At 43.5% G+C, this 17,019-nt stretch overlaps 2 protein-coding genes across 2 annotated transcripts in view; both read left to right on the forward strand.

Annotated features, from left to right (window-relative positions):
- Positions 1-17,019, forward strand: part of LOC135825622 (fibrillin-2-like) — a 110,167-nt gene that overhangs the window by 40,867 nt on the left and 52,281 nt on the right. The window contains exons 29-38 of the mRNA XM_065338228.1: positions 175-285; positions 694-810; positions 1,263-1,376; positions 1,798-1,911; positions 2,470-2,583; positions 3,368-3,481; positions 4,110-4,223; positions 4,598-4,711; positions 15,518-15,631; positions 15,817-15,930. Coding sequence (XP_065194300.1) covers positions 175-285; positions 694-810; positions 1,263-1,376; positions 1,798-1,911; positions 2,470-2,583; positions 3,368-3,481; positions 4,110-4,223; positions 4,598-4,711; positions 15,518-15,631; positions 15,817-15,930 — 1,140 coding nt within the window. The remainder of the gene's footprint in view (positions 1-174; positions 286-693; positions 811-1,262; positions 1,377-1,797; positions 1,912-2,469; positions 2,584-3,367; positions 3,482-4,109; positions 4,224-4,597; positions 4,712-15,517; positions 15,632-15,816; positions 15,931-17,019) is intronic.
- On the forward strand, positions 7,697-9,297 carry LOC135825625 (fibropellin-3-like). Its single transcript, XM_065338236.1, has 3 exons — positions 7,697-7,933; positions 8,415-8,529; positions 9,075-9,297. Exons 1-2 carry the CDS (start codon positions 7,729-7,731, stop codon positions 8,465-8,467), a joined length of 258 nt encoding a protein of 85 aa, XP_065194308.1. The 5' UTR covers positions 7,697-7,728; the 3' UTR covers positions 8,468-8,529; positions 9,075-9,297.

Below are 17,019 nucleotides of genomic sequence, written 5' to 3' on the forward strand. Positions count from 1 at the left end.
AGTTGCCCAGACGTAACAACCACTCCCGGGGTAAGATCCTTCCCCCTAATCAACACCACAATACTTCAGATGCACGTGCTTTTAATTACCATACAATTGGGTAGGTATTCCGTAGACACATAATTATTTTCATCAGTAAAATGTTATTCTTTTCTTACGCCCTATATTCTCCAGAAATCAATGAGTGTACCTCATCACCATGTCATGCTGGAACATGCGTGGATCTCGTCAGTGCATTCCGGTGTGACTGTGCTGCGGGATTTACGGGAACTCTGTGTAATGAAGGTAGGTTTACCGGTTGGTGACAGTTTAAACGTTCAAAGTAACTTTCATAACTGGATATCTTTATGCTCACAATCACGACCAACCGGTTAGTGTGAATACAATTAGGCTGCTTTAATGCTGCTGCGTTATGCATCACTCTCTACGTTTCGTATTTAGTGCACTCGAGCGCAAGAGCGACAAGCTATGGTAATGTCTATGGCACCACCTGTGCACCATGGCCGGTAGTTCAGCATACTGTACTTGAACCTCATAGCTGTACTGATGAGGCCTACATGGCCGAAACCACTTGCTGTTCAACAGCATTGGGTCACAATTTGGGTGTTAAAACAATAATATTATTGTTGACGTGAGTGCTGTGTGCTGTATGTAGTGCATATCCTGTGTGTACTGCTGTCCCTCTGCTTTCAGACATTGACGAATGTTTGTCGGATCCTTGTATGCACGGTGGTGTATGTCAAAATGATAGTCCAGATCACTACAATTGTGATTGCCTCACGGGATATACTGGAGAACGGTGTGAAACAGGTAGGGGTTAATATGCTGATCATCTTTCTGTGCTGGATTGTTGATAAGATCTGTGTTGGCTATGCGAGTGCTCCTGAGAAGCCTTCACTGTTTGAACTCTTTGCCGTCGGCCATGAGTACATAGGGCATCTAGCCCAGCTTGGTGTCGCCATCCATAGCCCGAAGTAGTATGATCTAGCTCACAGTCGTGGGAAATGATGCAGTTTAAATCCCAATTTGTTGCAGTAGGGTGCACCACGTGTGGTGAGAGTCCTCGAGTGACACGAAGCAAAAGCGTAACAGGATAGTTTTTGATTCCCATGAGCACGAAGTTCAGAATTCTAAAAAAATTATAATAATAATAATAGAACTCTGTTGTACTGTACAGCATGTTGTTGCATGAAGTGTCTGTTTTTCTCTGTACGTTATTGTGTATTGATGCAAGGGCATGTGTTTTGTTTTTTCTCATTCAGACATTGATGATTGTCAGCTATCACCTTGTCACACTGATGCAACATGTTTGGATCGTGTCAACAATTTCACCTGTGTTTGTCAGCCAGGTTTTACTGGACGGTTGTGTGACCAAGGTAAGTCAGAGGTGAGAATGGCTAACCATGTCTTGGTGGTAGTAACAATAACACTTTAGCTGCAACTCTACCATGTTTTGTCTGTTCCATGGCAGTATGTGGGCCCCATACTGAACAGTTCTTTCCCTATTCATCCACTAGTATACAAAGATATCTTTTCATCTCAATTCTACCCATACTTCTTTTTTCCTCCCCTTGTACAAATTTGCCCTCCTGACCACCTTCCATCCCTACCTGCCTCCCTTCTCTTCTCTCCTTCAATTTGTTCTTCCCTCTTTAATTTCCTTTGATTGTCAGTTGTCAGATTGTCAGATTCCTTTCACGTTCTTCACCATTCATTTCTAGGTCTTTTAAGATGCTCGTTCGTATCTGCCTTTCCCCATGCTCGTTCTCTCGCTTACACATTTCCCTGCCAATCCAGATATTAACGAATGCTCATCTAATCCTTGTAACAATGGAGGAAATTGTCATGATCAAGTCAGTGGATATGTGTGTGATTGTCTTGCGGGATATACCGGCGAACACTGCGACACAGGTAATGCTTTGTGGAGGTCTTGCACTCTTTCTTAGTGTGGGATCACGCGGAGAACACCCCTCACTCCAACACGGTCAAGGAAATGGAATGGCTCTAAACGAGTCCAATGTGTTCTGCAAACATGACACCATGTCCCTTACAATGGTGATTATTAAACCCTTTGGAGCTTTTTTCCCTGGATGCGTATATTATACAATGCGAAATACTTGGATGGGTTCTAGCCCTTGGTGCCCCTTTTGCAGGCGTGGCATGTTCGTTTCACCCTTATGGAGAACAAATTATTTTGTATCCACAAATGAATGAATGTGCCTCGCTTCCATGTTACATTTGCCACACTCTCTTTCTTTCTCCGTCTCGCCATTATATACCTACCTGAGATACATCTTTCCGCTCTTCCTTCCCCGAGAACCGTGCCTGTCAACCTTCTTCAATACCTAGATCAAATCTCTTCTATTTCCTTTCTTGTCTTCCCTCTTTCTCATCTTTCTTCACCGCTTCTCTCTTCTGTATTGCCCTTCCTTTCCCCATCTGTTGACTGCCTTCTACATTTCTGTCCAGATATCAACGAGTGCTCGTCCAATCCTTGCAACAATGGAGGAAGTTGTCATGATCAAGTCAGTGGATATGTGTGTGATTGTCTTGCGGGATATACCGGTGAACACTGTGACACAGGTAAGTCCTAGAAAAATGTTTTATCCCATACTGTACCGGCTAGTCTGGAGATAATGATGCTTAAACCGATTCATAGCTCATTTGAATGGAACTTTGTAGGGCAACCATATGTTGCACAGGCCACTAAATATTTCTTGCAATAGATGATCGCTGGGAATTCTTTGTCAACTGCACTCCACGCAAGCCGCATACATTCAATTTCTGGGACTTCAGTACTGCACAAGTATAAATGTAACCTATATGCCCTGGATAGTTACATGACTGTGTTGATGGAGGAAAGCTAATTCCAGCCGGCATTGTGCAACATCTTGGTCTTAACTTAAAACAGTAATATCTCGAAAGGTCTCCACAAGTACTCTTCTTGTAATGTGGAATACCTGTATATCATTAATTCACGTCTTCAAGCAAACGTTATGAATATTACCAAGTGTACAATGAAAACCAGAGTGTGCAGCTCGGATGGGTTGCTGTCACTGCGGAATTCCGGGATTACATTATTTTAGTGATGCAGTGCGTACAAGCAGGATTCAAGCAGGTCTCTTTCTGCACAACTGCAGCTCACTTGAATGCACTACGCCATTTCCCACCTCAGATCTGCGACGATTTGATGTAATCACTGAATTCCGTCGTGACAGACACCAATAGTAGGAAAAGCCCCAAGCTGCACACTCTGGTTTTCATGTACTCTTGATATCACTATCTTCTGACAAGGTGTGTCATGACCATAATAAATATTATTCAAAACTCTCCCCCCCCCCCCCCTCATCTCTTTCCTGCATTGCAGATCTCGACGAATGCTCGTCCAATCCATGCCAGAATGGTGCCACTTGTCGGGACCTACTAAATCAGCATGTTTGTGTCTGCAGACCAGGGTTCACGGGGAATTTTTGTCAGACAGGTTAGTATGAACTATTATTTAGATTAAGTTAATTTTGCTCCAGGAGACACGGAAAATAATTTTATTGAAACAAACGGAGAAGATAAATATGGTGGTAAAGACACACCTGGCAATATGGCGGTAAACACACGCCTGCCCACACACGCTCTCTAGGCTGCAAAGTTCTGGCACAGAGCTCTCCTTCTCACCACCACCACCATCAGTTTTCAACAATAAGTACAGCTGCAGTGGTGTCTTCAACTTCATTCTCCCGAGTCAACAAAAAACGGAGAAGAGACAATAATTTGATAGCCGCAATCAATAAGACAAGTTTTACATTGCACGAATAAAGTATACACAATTGTCGATTCAGCTTTTTGAATTTGAATTCACAAGAGACAGATTGAGAGTTTTGTTGCAACTCTGAATTTGAATTCTTCATTCTCACGAGCTTGTCTTATTTTTTGTGGTTATCAATTCATTATATTAGCACGCATTTAGTCAGGCATGCATCCTGCAATTTTGGCATCACTACATTGTCCTCCTTGTTCTGCACCAAACGTCTCTGGTGTGTTTTACCAACTTATCTTGTACTCGAAGTACAATTGTCATCATAATTGCTGTATTTCTGTGATCTCCTGCTCTTCAGATATCAATGAATGCAGTGCTGTGGTTTGTCAACATGGTGGTACTTGCCTGGATTTGGAGAATCAGTTCTCTTGTCAGTGTGCTCTTGGATACAGTGGACTGTACTGTGAACAAGGTAATCCCCATCTAAAAGTTGTGCACATATTTTGTGTTAACTTTTCAAAAATGAGGCCTAGACGCAAAATACATTATGTTGACTAAAACATTGCCAAAAAAAATAGAGATGAAGTTCGGACATTTAAAAACGTTTGAGCACTCATTGACATCTGCCTGAGCCAAGTACTCAATGGACCTAACAAACTGTTGTTCCACATAGACGTGGTCCCGTTATCCAGTGTAATTTGATAGGAGAATGGCATCAAGTACAGTCATGTTCTTCTGAAGAAGATTATATTGTCCTTGGAGACAGCCGGCAGGAGGTTGCTTTTCGATTTTCTCCTGTGTTCGCACTACCATGTTACATGATTGCATGTCTGCTGTTATCCATAGATATCAATGACTGTGCACCTTCACAATGCCAGAATGGAGGAGAGTGTGTGGATCATGTCAACGACTTCTCCTGTATCTGTCGGCCAGGATTCACAGGACCTCTCTGTGACCAAGGTGTGTTTTATTTTGATTATTTGCTCCTGCTGTTGTCGTAGTTGAGAACCCACATGCCCTTGCTGTTTGTCTTACGCAGAGCTCAATAACTTGTCAGTTCGAGCAGTTTGGCAGGGTAAATTTGGGCCTGGATAAGATCTGGCTATGCAAAAAGTAATTTTCAGTGCTATCATGTTCGTTTTCATAGTTTCTGTGCTGCACTGGTGGGTCCTCAAGGACAAAACATTTCTATCCTCAGATTGAGTTTTTATTCAGTTCAATCTTATAGCATACTTAGGCAATGCCAACCTGGGAATGATGAACCCATCAGACTTTCAGTTGGACAATTATTGCTTTGAGTTTTATTTTGCCACGAATGATTATATTAATCCTTCTGTCGCTGTACATGCATCTTCTCCCTTGTGCAATATACAATAGATGTGGATGAGTGTTCATCTAATCCATGTGAGAACAGTGCTACTTGTCAAAACCTACTCAACCAGTATGTGTGTGTCTGTAGACCAGGTTTCACCGGTACACTATGTCAGACAGGTTAGTACACTCTGAGCATGCAATGAGATGTGGACGTCTTCTTCAATACTAATGCTTTTAAAATCTCATTCACTGAAGTTTCCTGCACCATTATTTGGTGTCTGTGTTTGTTCACATTTCGGATGGACGTGTGTATGTGCTTGCACACACACACACATGCATGATTCTGTGTGCTTGTTCTCATTCAGACATTGATGATTGTCAGCGATCACCTTGTCACACTGATGCAACATGTTTGGATCATGTCAACAATTTCACCTGTGTTTGCCAGCCAGGATTTACTGGACAATTGTGTGACCAAGGTAAGTTAGGCGGGGTGATAATGGTCTGGTTCATGTATTTACTACATATCACATGTATTTGCAACTAAAACATCTGTTCCTACTTCTCCACTAACTTTTTTCATCTGTATAATATTATTATTTCCCTTCATACTCTCACTTCCTCCCTCAGTCGCATCATTCCATTTCTTTATCTGGACTTCTTTCTCTTCTACCATGTCTGCCCCCCCTCTCCATCTCTCCCTCTTGATTTGCCATTCTATGCATCCCTCATTCCATGTTTATCCATTACGTTCTCTCTCTCTCTCTTTTCATCTTCATCTTCATCTCTTTTTCACCTTCTTCATCTCTGCAGATATTGACGAATGCTCGTCCAATCCTTGTAACAATGGAGGAAGTTGTTATGATCAAGTCAGTGGATATGTGTGTGATTGTCTTGCCGGGTACACCGGCGAACACTGTGACACAGGTAAAAATTTTCATTGAACTCTGTAAGTTTCTGTGCGATAAGATTCGTTCCGAGGAAACTTCACCTTTACGAATAGTGTTGTATCATTGTGGAAAGGCACTGTGATGGCCAAGCATTGTGTGCAAGAGCCATTCCATGTTTCGTGCAATGGTAGTCATTGGACATTTGGGACAGGGTCATCTGGACCAGAATACTATGCCCTCCTGAAAGCTTAGCGAGACGTGTAAAATTCAGGGTATGCTACTCCTACATAGTTACTTGGCCTTACCCAGACTATACTATGATAGGCCAGCTCACTACAGATCCAGACATGTTAAACCCGTTGGGCCTTGTGAGTGAGTGTCGCCCAATGCATGGGCTACAGGATATCATTATGACTTTAAAGAATATATTAACTCTCTATTTCTATCTTTCGCTCTCTGTCTTCCTCCCCCCTCCTCCTCTCTCTCTCTCTCTCTCTCTCTCTCTCTCTCTCTCTCTCTCTCTCTCTCTCTCTCTCTCTGTTCTTATTCTATCATGTGTGTTCTGCCTTCAGACCTGGATGAATGCATGTCGAATCCATGTCAGAACGGAGCTTCATGTCGTGACTTGCTTAACCAACATGTGTGTATCTGCAGACCAGGGTTCACGGGTTCACTTTGTCAGACAGGTGGGTATGCACTTCATGATTGTCATACGGACAACATCTAGCGATAGACCCAATCATTTAAAAAATGGTGTTTCGCCCATGCATGCATTAATACACATAACCACAAATATTCTCTCTCTCACTCTCTCTCTCTCTCTCTCTCTCTCTCTCTCTCTCTCTCTCTCTCTCTTCTCTCTCTCTCTCTCTCTCTCTCTCTCTCTCTCTCTCTCTGGCATTGTGGTTGCACAGACACTGAGGTATCATGGTTTCTTACTTGTGCCTTCGTGTGCTTTGACTTGTAATTTCCATGGTTTTATCTGCATCCCAGTGTTTTTTTGCATTGTTTTTCCCCCATGCATTGTGCATTGTAGATGTTGATGAGTGTTCATCTAATCCATGTGAGAACAGTGCTACTTGTCAGAACCTACTTAACCAGTATGTGTGTGTCTGCAGACCAGGTTTCACTGGTACACTATGTCAGACAGGTTAGTACACTCTGATCATGCAATGAGATGTTGACGTCTTTCTTGAATACTAAAGCTTTTAAGTCTCATTCACTGAAGTTTCCTGCACCATGATTTGGTGTCTGTGTTTGCTCACGTTTTGGGATGGACGTGTGTGTGTGTGTGCTTGCACATGCACATACATGCTTCGGTGTGCTTGTTCTCATACAGACATTGATGATTGTCAGCTATCACCTTGTCACACTGATGCAACATGTTTGGATTCGTGTCAACAATTTCACCTGTGTTTGTCAGCCAGGTTTTACTGGAGAATTGTGTGACAAAGGTAAGTAGGGAGGGGTGATAATGGTTTTATTACCATGTCTGGGTGACTGTAATCTCAACTTGACTGGTTATAACTAGGTGTTGTCCCATGTGTCATGTACTAGTGTCTGCTTCACAAGTACCACATGCTACTGCTAATTGCATATTGAACTCGGAAATTTCTTTATGCTCCTCCACTAACTTTTGCATCTGTATAATTATTTCTCTCCAGATTCTCACTTCCTCCTTCATCCACATCACTCCCTATCTCCATCCGGACATCTTTCTGGTCTACCATATATGCCCCCCCCCTCCATCTCTCCCTCTTGCTTTTCCCTTCTATGCACATCCCTCATTCCATGTTTATCCAGTCTGTCCTCCTTCTTTATCATCTTCATCTTCATCTCTTTTTCACCTTCTTCATCTCTGCAGACATTAACGAATGCTCGTCCAATCCTTGTAACAATGGAGGAAGTTGTCATGATCAAGTCAGTAGATATGTGTGTGATTGTCTTGCGGGATATACCGGTGAACACTGCGACACAGGTAATACTTTTCTTTGAACTCTGTCAGTTCCAGTACGATAAGATTGGTTTCGAGGGAACTTCACTTTCACGAATAGTGTTGTATCATCGCAGAAAGGCACTGTGATGGCCACGCATTGTGTGCAAGAGCCATACGTGTTCCGTGCAATGGTAGTCATTGGAAGTTTTGGGGCAGTGTCATCTGGACTAGATTACTGGCCACTCTTAAATGCTTAGCCAGACGGGTAAATATAATTCAGGTTTTATCCCTACAGAAGGAGGTACTTGGCCGTTACTGACTATACTACGATCAGCCAACTCAGTACAAGAAACCAGACATTTTGAAACTGTCGGGCCTCGTGAGTGAGTGTCTCAAATTGCAGGGGGCTACAGGATATTATTGCTGACCTGAGGAATGAATTTACTCTCTATTTCTCTCTTTCACTCTCTGCCTCTCCCCTCTCCCCTCTCTCTTTTTCTATCATGTACGTTTTGCACCTCAGACCTGGACGAATGCTTATCTAATCCATGTCTGAACGGGAGCTTCATGTCGTGACTTGCTTAACCAACATGTGTGTATCTGCAGACCAGGGTTCACGGGTTCACTTTGTCAGACAGGTGGGCTTGCACTTCATGATTGTCATGCAGGCACCATTAGCAATAGAATCGCTCATTGAAAACATGGTGTCTCGGCCATGCATGCATTCATATATAAACCCAAAATATTCTCTCTCTCCTTCTCTCTCTCTCTCTTTATCTCTATCTCTCTATCTCTCTCTCTATCTCTATCTATCTATCTCTCTATCTCTCTCTCTCTCTCTCTCTCTCTCTCCTCTCTCTCTCTCTCTCTCTCTCTCTCTCTCTCTCTCTCTCTCTCTCTCTCTCTCTCTCTCTCTCTCTCTCTCTCTCTCTCTCTCTCTCTCTCTCTCTCTCTCTCTCTCTCTCTCTCTCTCTCTCTCTCTCTCTCTCTCTCTCTCTCTCTCTCTCTCTCTCTCTCTCTCTCTCTCTCTCTCTCTCTCTCTCTCTCTGGCATTGTGGTTGCACAAACAGGTATCTTGCTTTCTTACTTGGGTCTTTGTGTGCTTTGTCTTGTAATTTCTATGGTTTCATCTCCGTCGCATTGTTGTTGTTTTGCATTGGGGTTTTTTCCCTGTGCATTGCAGATGTGGATGAATGTTCAGCTAATCCATGTCTGAACAGTGCTACTTGTCAGAACCTACTCAACCAGTTCGTGTGTGTCTGTAGACCCGGTTTCACTGGTACACTATGTCAGACAGTTAGTACACTCTGAGCATGTAATGAGATGTGGACGTCTTCTTCAATACTAATGCTTTTAAAATCTCATTCACTGAAGATTCCTGCACCAGTATTTGTGTCTGTGTTTGTTCACATTTCGGATGGACGTGTGTATGTGTTTGCACACACACACACCCATGAATGATTCTGTGTACTTGTTCTCATTCAGACATTGATGATTGTCAGCGATCACCTTGTCACACTGATGCAACATGTTTGGATCGTGTCAACAATTTCACCTGTGTTTGTCAGCCAGGTTTTACTGGACAATTGTGTGACCAAGGTAAGTTAGGCAGGGTGATAATGGTCTGGTTCATGTATTTACTACATATCACATGTATTTACAACTCAACAATCTGTTCCTACTTCTCCAATAACTTTTTTCATCTGTATAATATTATTATTTCCCTTCATACTCTCACTTCCTCCCTCACTCGCATCACTCCATTTCTTTATCTGGACTTCTTTCTCTTCTACCATGTCTGCCCCCCCTCCATCTCTCCCTCCTGATTTACCCTTCTATGCACCCCTCATTCCATGTTTATCCATTACGTTCTCTCTCTCTCTCTTTTCATCTTCATCTTCATCTCTTTTTCACCTTCTTCATCTCTGCAGATATTAACGAATGCTCGTCCAATCCTTGTAACAATGGAGGAAGTTGTCATGATCAAGTCAGTGGATATGTGTGTGATTGTCTTGCGGGATACACCAGCGAACACTGCGACACAGGTAATACTTTTCTTTGAACTCTGTCAGTTTCTGAAAGATAAGATTCGTTTCAAGGGAACTTCACTTTTACGAATAGTGTTGTATCATCGTGGAATGGCACTGTGATGGCCACGCATTGTGTGCAAAGCCATACAATGTTTCGTGCAATGGAAGTCATTGGAAGTTTGGGACAGTGTCATCCGGACGAGAATACCAGCCACTCATGAATGCTTAGCCAGGCGGGTAAATGGAATTCAGGGAATGTCCCTACGTAGGTATTTGGCCTCTATTTGGACTATAAGGCCCAGAATCTGCGAAAACCAGGCTTAGGGTGAAAATCATTTTTTGAGAAAAATATGTTTTGTTAAAAGGTTGTGTCGCGTGGACGATCGAGTGCAGCGAAGTGGAACCAAAGAGAATCTCGATTGTTTGAAGAAGAAGCAGTCATGGCAGGAAGGGTTTCAGTAGTCAGGGAAGTCAACGGGCTTCCGGTAGAATATTCCCTGCTACTCCTCTAGTCACAATGAAGAGTTTTTGAGCTGATCGAACGGATTCCATCTCCTGCACACAGGGATGGCGAAATTTCTGCGCTAGCTGCTGCTTGCGGAAAATGGTGAAGAAATCGTCTCCAGTTAGAGTCGGGATGGCGATAGCGAGGAGAACCTGGACGACATCGATCCAGCCAATCGAAGTACGGAGATATTAGCTGTTTCTGGGCCTCACGCAAAGGGAACACGCGCAGCAGAGCTCATACGTTTGCAGCAAGTTCACGAGGAAAAAGGCTTGAAGCGCAGTGTGAAAACTGTTTTGAATTGAAGTCCTTGGCGATGAAGTGCTACTGTACTCTGTAGTACTGAATGCCAGGTGAATTAGCGAGCAGATCGAGAGGCTCCCATTCGAGACTTTCTCGCTGGACAGCTCCCTGCAAGGGATTGTACGACATGCCGATATTTCACTTGCTGGTCAGCACCAAGCAGATACTGCAGCACGCCAGCACACTATGCGCATACTATGAACAGTGGAACAGTTTGAAAGGCTGTGTTCTTGCTTGTTTATGAACAGTTGTACTAGATTCACCCTTCAAAAGGTGCCATCTCAACTAGAGTCGGGTTTCCTTGTGGTGTGTAGCGCCAGAGCATGCCAGTGCATGTATTCAGCCCCAGAATGTGCTGAGTGAGGAGCAAACAAAATAATTCGTGCAGAACTGTGCATTGCCACTACAGCCTGCACCAAGGGGCCACAACAAGCCTGCCCCCACATGTCTACCTTGTCATGTCACCAAAACAAAATCATCCATGTCTCTTCCTTCAGTCTGGTGGATCTCTCTTCATTTCTTTCCTGTGATAACAATTTTGTGTTTTTTTTTGGATTTTTTAACACAATACCCTGGTGTGTTTGAGATACTTTTAATACCATTATGAGTCGACACACACCTGTAATATTTTGTCTCCTGACCTCCCATGCCCAGTAGAAGCTGAAAGTGGGAAAAGTCATTTTGTGAAATTTCACCCTAAGCCTGGTTTTCGCAGATTCTGGGCCATTTTATATTAAACGATATGATCAGCCAGCTCAGTACAAGAACCAGAAATGTTGAACCTGTCGGGCCTTGTGAGTGAGTGTCGCAGATTGCATGGGGCTACAGGATATTTTAATATCCTGTAGCCCCATTGCCCCTACATGTGTGATTCTGAGAGATGCAGGGCCGTATGTGCCCTTGTCACACCACAAAACAACCTTTTTTTGAACACTCATGGTTCAGTGCCAATACCAGTATTTTTTCGATCAAAGTCAAAAATCCCCAGTATGCCGGTAGTTATCCAAGTTTTTCCGGTAGTATACAGGGAAAACCGGTATGGTTGGCAATAATAATATTATTATTGTTGGCAAACAGTTTCCTCTGAGACAAAAATGCGATAATACTCATAAAAAGGACATACTTCAGGCTCATTACAAACATCTTGAAAGTTTTTGTCTTCACAAGTATACTTTCAAGCCTTCTCGTCAGGTGAAATACAGGCAAGGGAAAAGGAACAGGAACAGTGGATTAAATACAGTAAGAAGGTGGTAAAACAGCGCAAAAAAAAGAAAGAAAGAAGATAGCTAAAGTAAACAGCGAAACTTGCAATAATGACACAAAGGTGCAAATGCGAGAAAACTCAATAAGCGCGACATGATTGTAGTGCGACAACAAGAGACAACCACTGGGCATACATGTAACTAAGGAGGTTTTGACGACCTACCTAACAGCCTAAGTGTGAATTTGATTTGTTTCAGCTTGCAAAGGTTGGGTTTCTTTGTGTGGATGTATACAGCTTCCAAAACATTCAGCAATCTAGCACTGTGTACACGTGACACAATCGAAAAACAATCATCTGAATACACAGCACGACAATCAGGATGCTCAAACAAATGACTAGCAATGGACGACTCATACTTATCAGAACTAACATCAGAACAATCAGCATGTGCGGTGGACACATCCAATTTCACATGGCTAGTCGAGTGGACCCTAGCTGTTGCCTCTGTCTGTACTTTAGTCGCTGCCATCGCCGCCGTTGCCGATCTTGTCATTCTTCTGGTTGATGCAGTTCCTGTCACTGCCACGCCAGTAGGTGTCTTGTCCGGTTGTTTTTCTGGGTGTCTAGTTAAAGATGTTTGTAATGAGCCTGAAGTGTGTCCTTTTTATGAGTATTATTGTTGGCCTGAAGAATTAATTAAATTGCTCTTTCTCTCCTTCGCTCTCTGTCTCCCCCTCTCTCTTATTCTATGATTATGTGTTTTGAACTTCAGACCTGGACGAATGCTCATCTAATCCATGTCAGAATGGAGCTTCATGTCGTGACTTGCTTAACCAACATGTGTGTATCTGCAGACCAGGTCACGGGTTCACTTTGTCAGACAGGTGGGCATGCACTTCATGATTGTCATGCGGGCAACTACTTGTAGCAATAGAATCACTCATTGAAAACATGATGTTTCGCCCATGCATGCATTACTACACATAACCCTAAATATTCTCTCTCTCTCCTTCTATCTCTCTCTCTCTCTCTCTCTCTCTCTCTCTCTCTCTCTCTCTCTCTCTCTCTCTCTCTCTCTCTCTCTCTCTCTCTCTCTCTCTCTCTCTCTCTCTCTCTCTCTGTCTCTCTCTCTCTCTCTCTCTCTCTCTCTCTCTCTCTCTCTCTCTCTCTCTCTCTCTCTCTCTCTCTCTCTCTCTCTCTCTCTCTCTCTCTCTCTCTCTCTCTCTCTCTCTCTCTCTCTCTCTCTCTCTCTCTCTCTCTCTCTCTCTCTCTCTCTCTCTCTCTCTCTCTCTCTCTCTCTCTCTCTCTCTCTCTCTGTCTCTCTCTCTCCTCTCTCTCTCTCTCTCTCTCTCTCTCTTCTCTCTCTCTCTCTCTCTCTCTCTCTCTCTCTCTCTCTCTCTCTCTCTCTCTCTCTCTCTCTGGCATTGTGGTTGCACAAACAGGTATCTTGCTTTCTTACTTGGGTCTTTGTGTGCTTTGCCTTGTATTTTCTATGATTTCATCTCCGTCGCATTGTTGTTGTTTTGCATTGCAGACTTGGATGAATGTTCATCAAATCCATGTGAGAACAGTGCTACTTGTCAGAACCTACTTAACCAGTATGTGTGTGTCTGCAGACCAGGTTTCACCGGTACACAATGTCAGACAGGTTAGTACAGTAGATGCCCAGCTTGTTCTTGGCTACCGGGAAAAATGCATCAACATAAATGCTCATTGCTAGCGATTCACTACATGCAATGCCATATATAAACATAATTGTACTACTCGAGTGCAATCAGTCTCTTGAATAGCGACCTCGGATGTAACACCTTCCAAAACAGCAGCACACTTTTCGGACAATTTGACTGCTTACTTTCAGCGTCACCAATGATGACAACGCAGGAAAACGACAACTCGTGGATAATGACACCTTTTCACGCACGACCAAGGGTCGTTCACATTTCTCATCGTTGACCGTGGAACCAACACTATTGGATAGCCTTGCATATCAACGGACTATTTGACTGATGTGTATCCTGCAAAATGCTTATCACCTTTGCACGAAGAAGACACGCCGGACAGACAAAAGTGATTTTATGAGGAATCTTGGTATTCTCGTGTGTCACATGTACTCCAGAAATTAATTTTAATAGTCAGGAAGAACGTGATTTTAGCTGTTTTTGTTCCAACGAGTACAGACAGAATGGCGTCACGCGTATTGCTTGCTTCTCTAGATATCGATGACTGTGCGTCATCGCAATGTCAGAATGCATCGCAATGTGTGGATCACATGAACGGATTCTCATGCATCTGCCAACCTGGATTCACAGGACCTCTCTGCGACCAAGGTGCGTTTTTCCCTTATAGTGTTTCAAGGCCAAATTAGAATTAAATTTCAGGATGAGCCCTTTTGAGCCCGGTATTTGAAAGACCTTCAAACAAGTGTTACCATGTAAAGTTTACCCACCGTCCGTAGAGGGCTCAATTTGCTGAAAGCAAAGAACGGAATACAGACATGTCTTAGTATGTTTCGGCAGTTGATCCTACAGGATTGTGTGCTAGAGTTATAGACTCTAGTGATGTTTTCCAATCACTAATTTGTTTCCAAATTTGGATACAAGTATCCTTGAGCTAATTACCTGTATTCCCATGAGTGGCTGTCGGCTCCTTCCGCTTCTTTGGTTGTTATCAGTTGATACTCATCTTTCCTACTTTGGGTGATTCGTGGATTATTTGGTATGTTTGCAGATACTTGGTCCGCGTCAGCGATATTGTCGCTTATCTTTCAACTTTGTTTATATGTCGCCAATGCTTACTTGGCAGCCCATTTCATCCAAATTTTGGTTAGCAAGTTAGTTTACTAGTACGTGAAAGGTCTAGCTAGAGTTCGAGTGGATTTCGAGAGCGACAGGTGAGTGATTCTGATTGATACAGCGCCGCATCAAAATAGATTATCTTTTTACGCTGTGCAGGCAAGAGCAGCGCAAGCCACAAGAAAGTAATCGGCTACTCGGAATCAGCTCCATTTTGCTGAACGGCCGAGATCGCTCACCTCAGGGATCGCTCATCAAGCTGAGATCGCAGCTCCCTTACCTCCAGCTCAACGCTCGGAGTATCCAGCGCGTCATTGAGATTTGCAAGTACTGTACGCGTCGTCGTCGTTCAAAATATAATCTTGCAAAGAACGGTGTCTGATTTGAACTACACAGGCTGTCGTGCTGCCCACGCGAAGTCCTATAGAGAAGGCGACCGTCACGATCGACTTCTCTTTAGAAAATAGCCAGGCAGCGGAGAGGAAGAGAGATGAGCTTGCAAAAGCAAGAGAGTCGATCCCGAGCAAAAATATTTGTCGCCAGCGCCGAGAGCAGAGACGAGGAGGACTGAAAAAAGTAGGAACCCTTCCTTGGACAATAAATTCCTCGCAGCTAGTTGTCATTCTATACCTTACCGTCCATCGTACCAAGTTTTATCACTTCAAGTGCGCGCGTTCATGTCCAAAGTCTAAGTTCAAATTGTAGAAAGATAAGCGACAATATTGCTGACGCGGACCAAGTACCCTAGCCAAGTCTTCTCTCCCGGTGCATTCTCCTCTGTCTCTGTTCTAGATGTGGATGAGTGTTCATCTAATCCATGTCAGAACAGTGCTACTTGTCAAAACCTACTCAACCAGTATGTGTGTGTCTGCAGACCAGGTTTCACTGGTACACTATGTCAGACAGGTTAGCATCATCTAGCATACGGTGATATAAGCAAAATAATTGAGTCAAGATAATCACTCTTTGAAATAGATGTTTACTCATTCATGCACATAACCATTAATATGCTGCTATTATTTCGAAAGGAGTGCCCACATTAACATACATAATTGTCATGCATAATTGTTGTGGTCCTTCCTTCATGTCAGATATCAATGAATGTAGTGGTGTGGTATGTCAACATGGTGGTACTTGCCTGGATCTGGAGAATCAGTTTTCATGTCATTGTGCTCTTGGATACAGTGGACTGTACTGTCAACAAGGTATACACCATGCCATCCTTCACTCACACGCACCCACTTTTGAATTTAACCCTTTCACCACTGTCGACGTATATATACGTCATGACGTGTGCAGCTGCCCCACTGACGACGTATATATACGTCCTCGGTGTACGTCGCGTTTGTACTGATGCCTCAACATCAGTGGGGCCTGGAACTGTTCCTCAGTGGGCTGAAGGATCTGATCGACGTGTACGCAGCGTATGTGGCCAGTCTGCACAGCAGAACAGCCGCGAGCGTCGAGTTTGAAGTGCGTATTTTGGCATATCGTTCAAATAAATTGTTTTGCTCAAAGTTCGTTTTCATCATCTTGCCCTGCTGTTTCTCGGCAAGGTAAGTAGCTCAACTACTCTGTGTCGATGGAAGGAGTCCTGTGAAGCAGTGTGAGGCGGGTAATGACTCTGAGGATGATTCTGTAGACAGCGAAATTGTGTCGGAGTCGTTTTCTGAGGATTACGAATTTGCTGCTATTCAAAAGATCGCAGCTGGCTCGGACGCAGGGGATGCTGGAGACCAAAGAGATTTGGAAAGCGATGCTGAAGTTTCTGACACCTAGGCATGGTGTTCTGAGCAGGAGCTATCTGTCGTGAGCCCATTTGCTGAAGTTCCTCAAGTAAACTGCGATCAAATTTGAAGGTCAGATTTTTGAAAATATTTGAATTTGAAATCAAGTGTACTGGTCAGACATGCATGCAGATCACAATAGAGATGTGCATACATGTAAGTATTGTATGTTGAACACAGAGCCAGGCACCTACAGGATGGTGATTGCTATCTAATATGAATCCAGAATAATCCAGAATAGTCAACAATTGTGCAATTTTGAACCACTATCAGAAATTGCACAGCCGATTGTTTCTTGAATTTTCATGCGTATGTACACCGGTACGCAGTATGCACTCGGCTGTTTAGGGAATGCTTCAGACTATTTTGGTAGCTGGATTGTCTTGCCAGTGAGTGTCCAAATCAGAGAATGAGCTGTATTGCATTCTCCATCAATATGACTTTACCTGTGCCGCGTACGTACGTACGTACGTACGCGTGCGGCCAGTGATGATTCACCCTGGGAGG

Source organism: Sycon ciliatum, chromosome 10 (genome assembly GCF_964019385.1).
Source record: "Sycon ciliatum chromosome 10, ocSycCili1.1, whole genome shotgun sequence".
NCBI lineage: Eukaryota > Metazoa > Porifera > Calcarea > Leucosolenida > Sycettidae > Sycon > Sycon ciliatum.

Coding starts and splice junctions, on each gene's coding strand:
- LOC135825625 (XM_065338236.1), top strand. CDS start 7,729: ATGCACATCCCTCATTCCATGTTTATCCAGTCTGTCCTCCTTCTTTAT. Junction 7,934..8,414: donor CGGTGAACACTGCGACACAG/GTAATACTTTTC, acceptor TTTGCACCTCAG/ACCTGGACGAATGCTTATCT.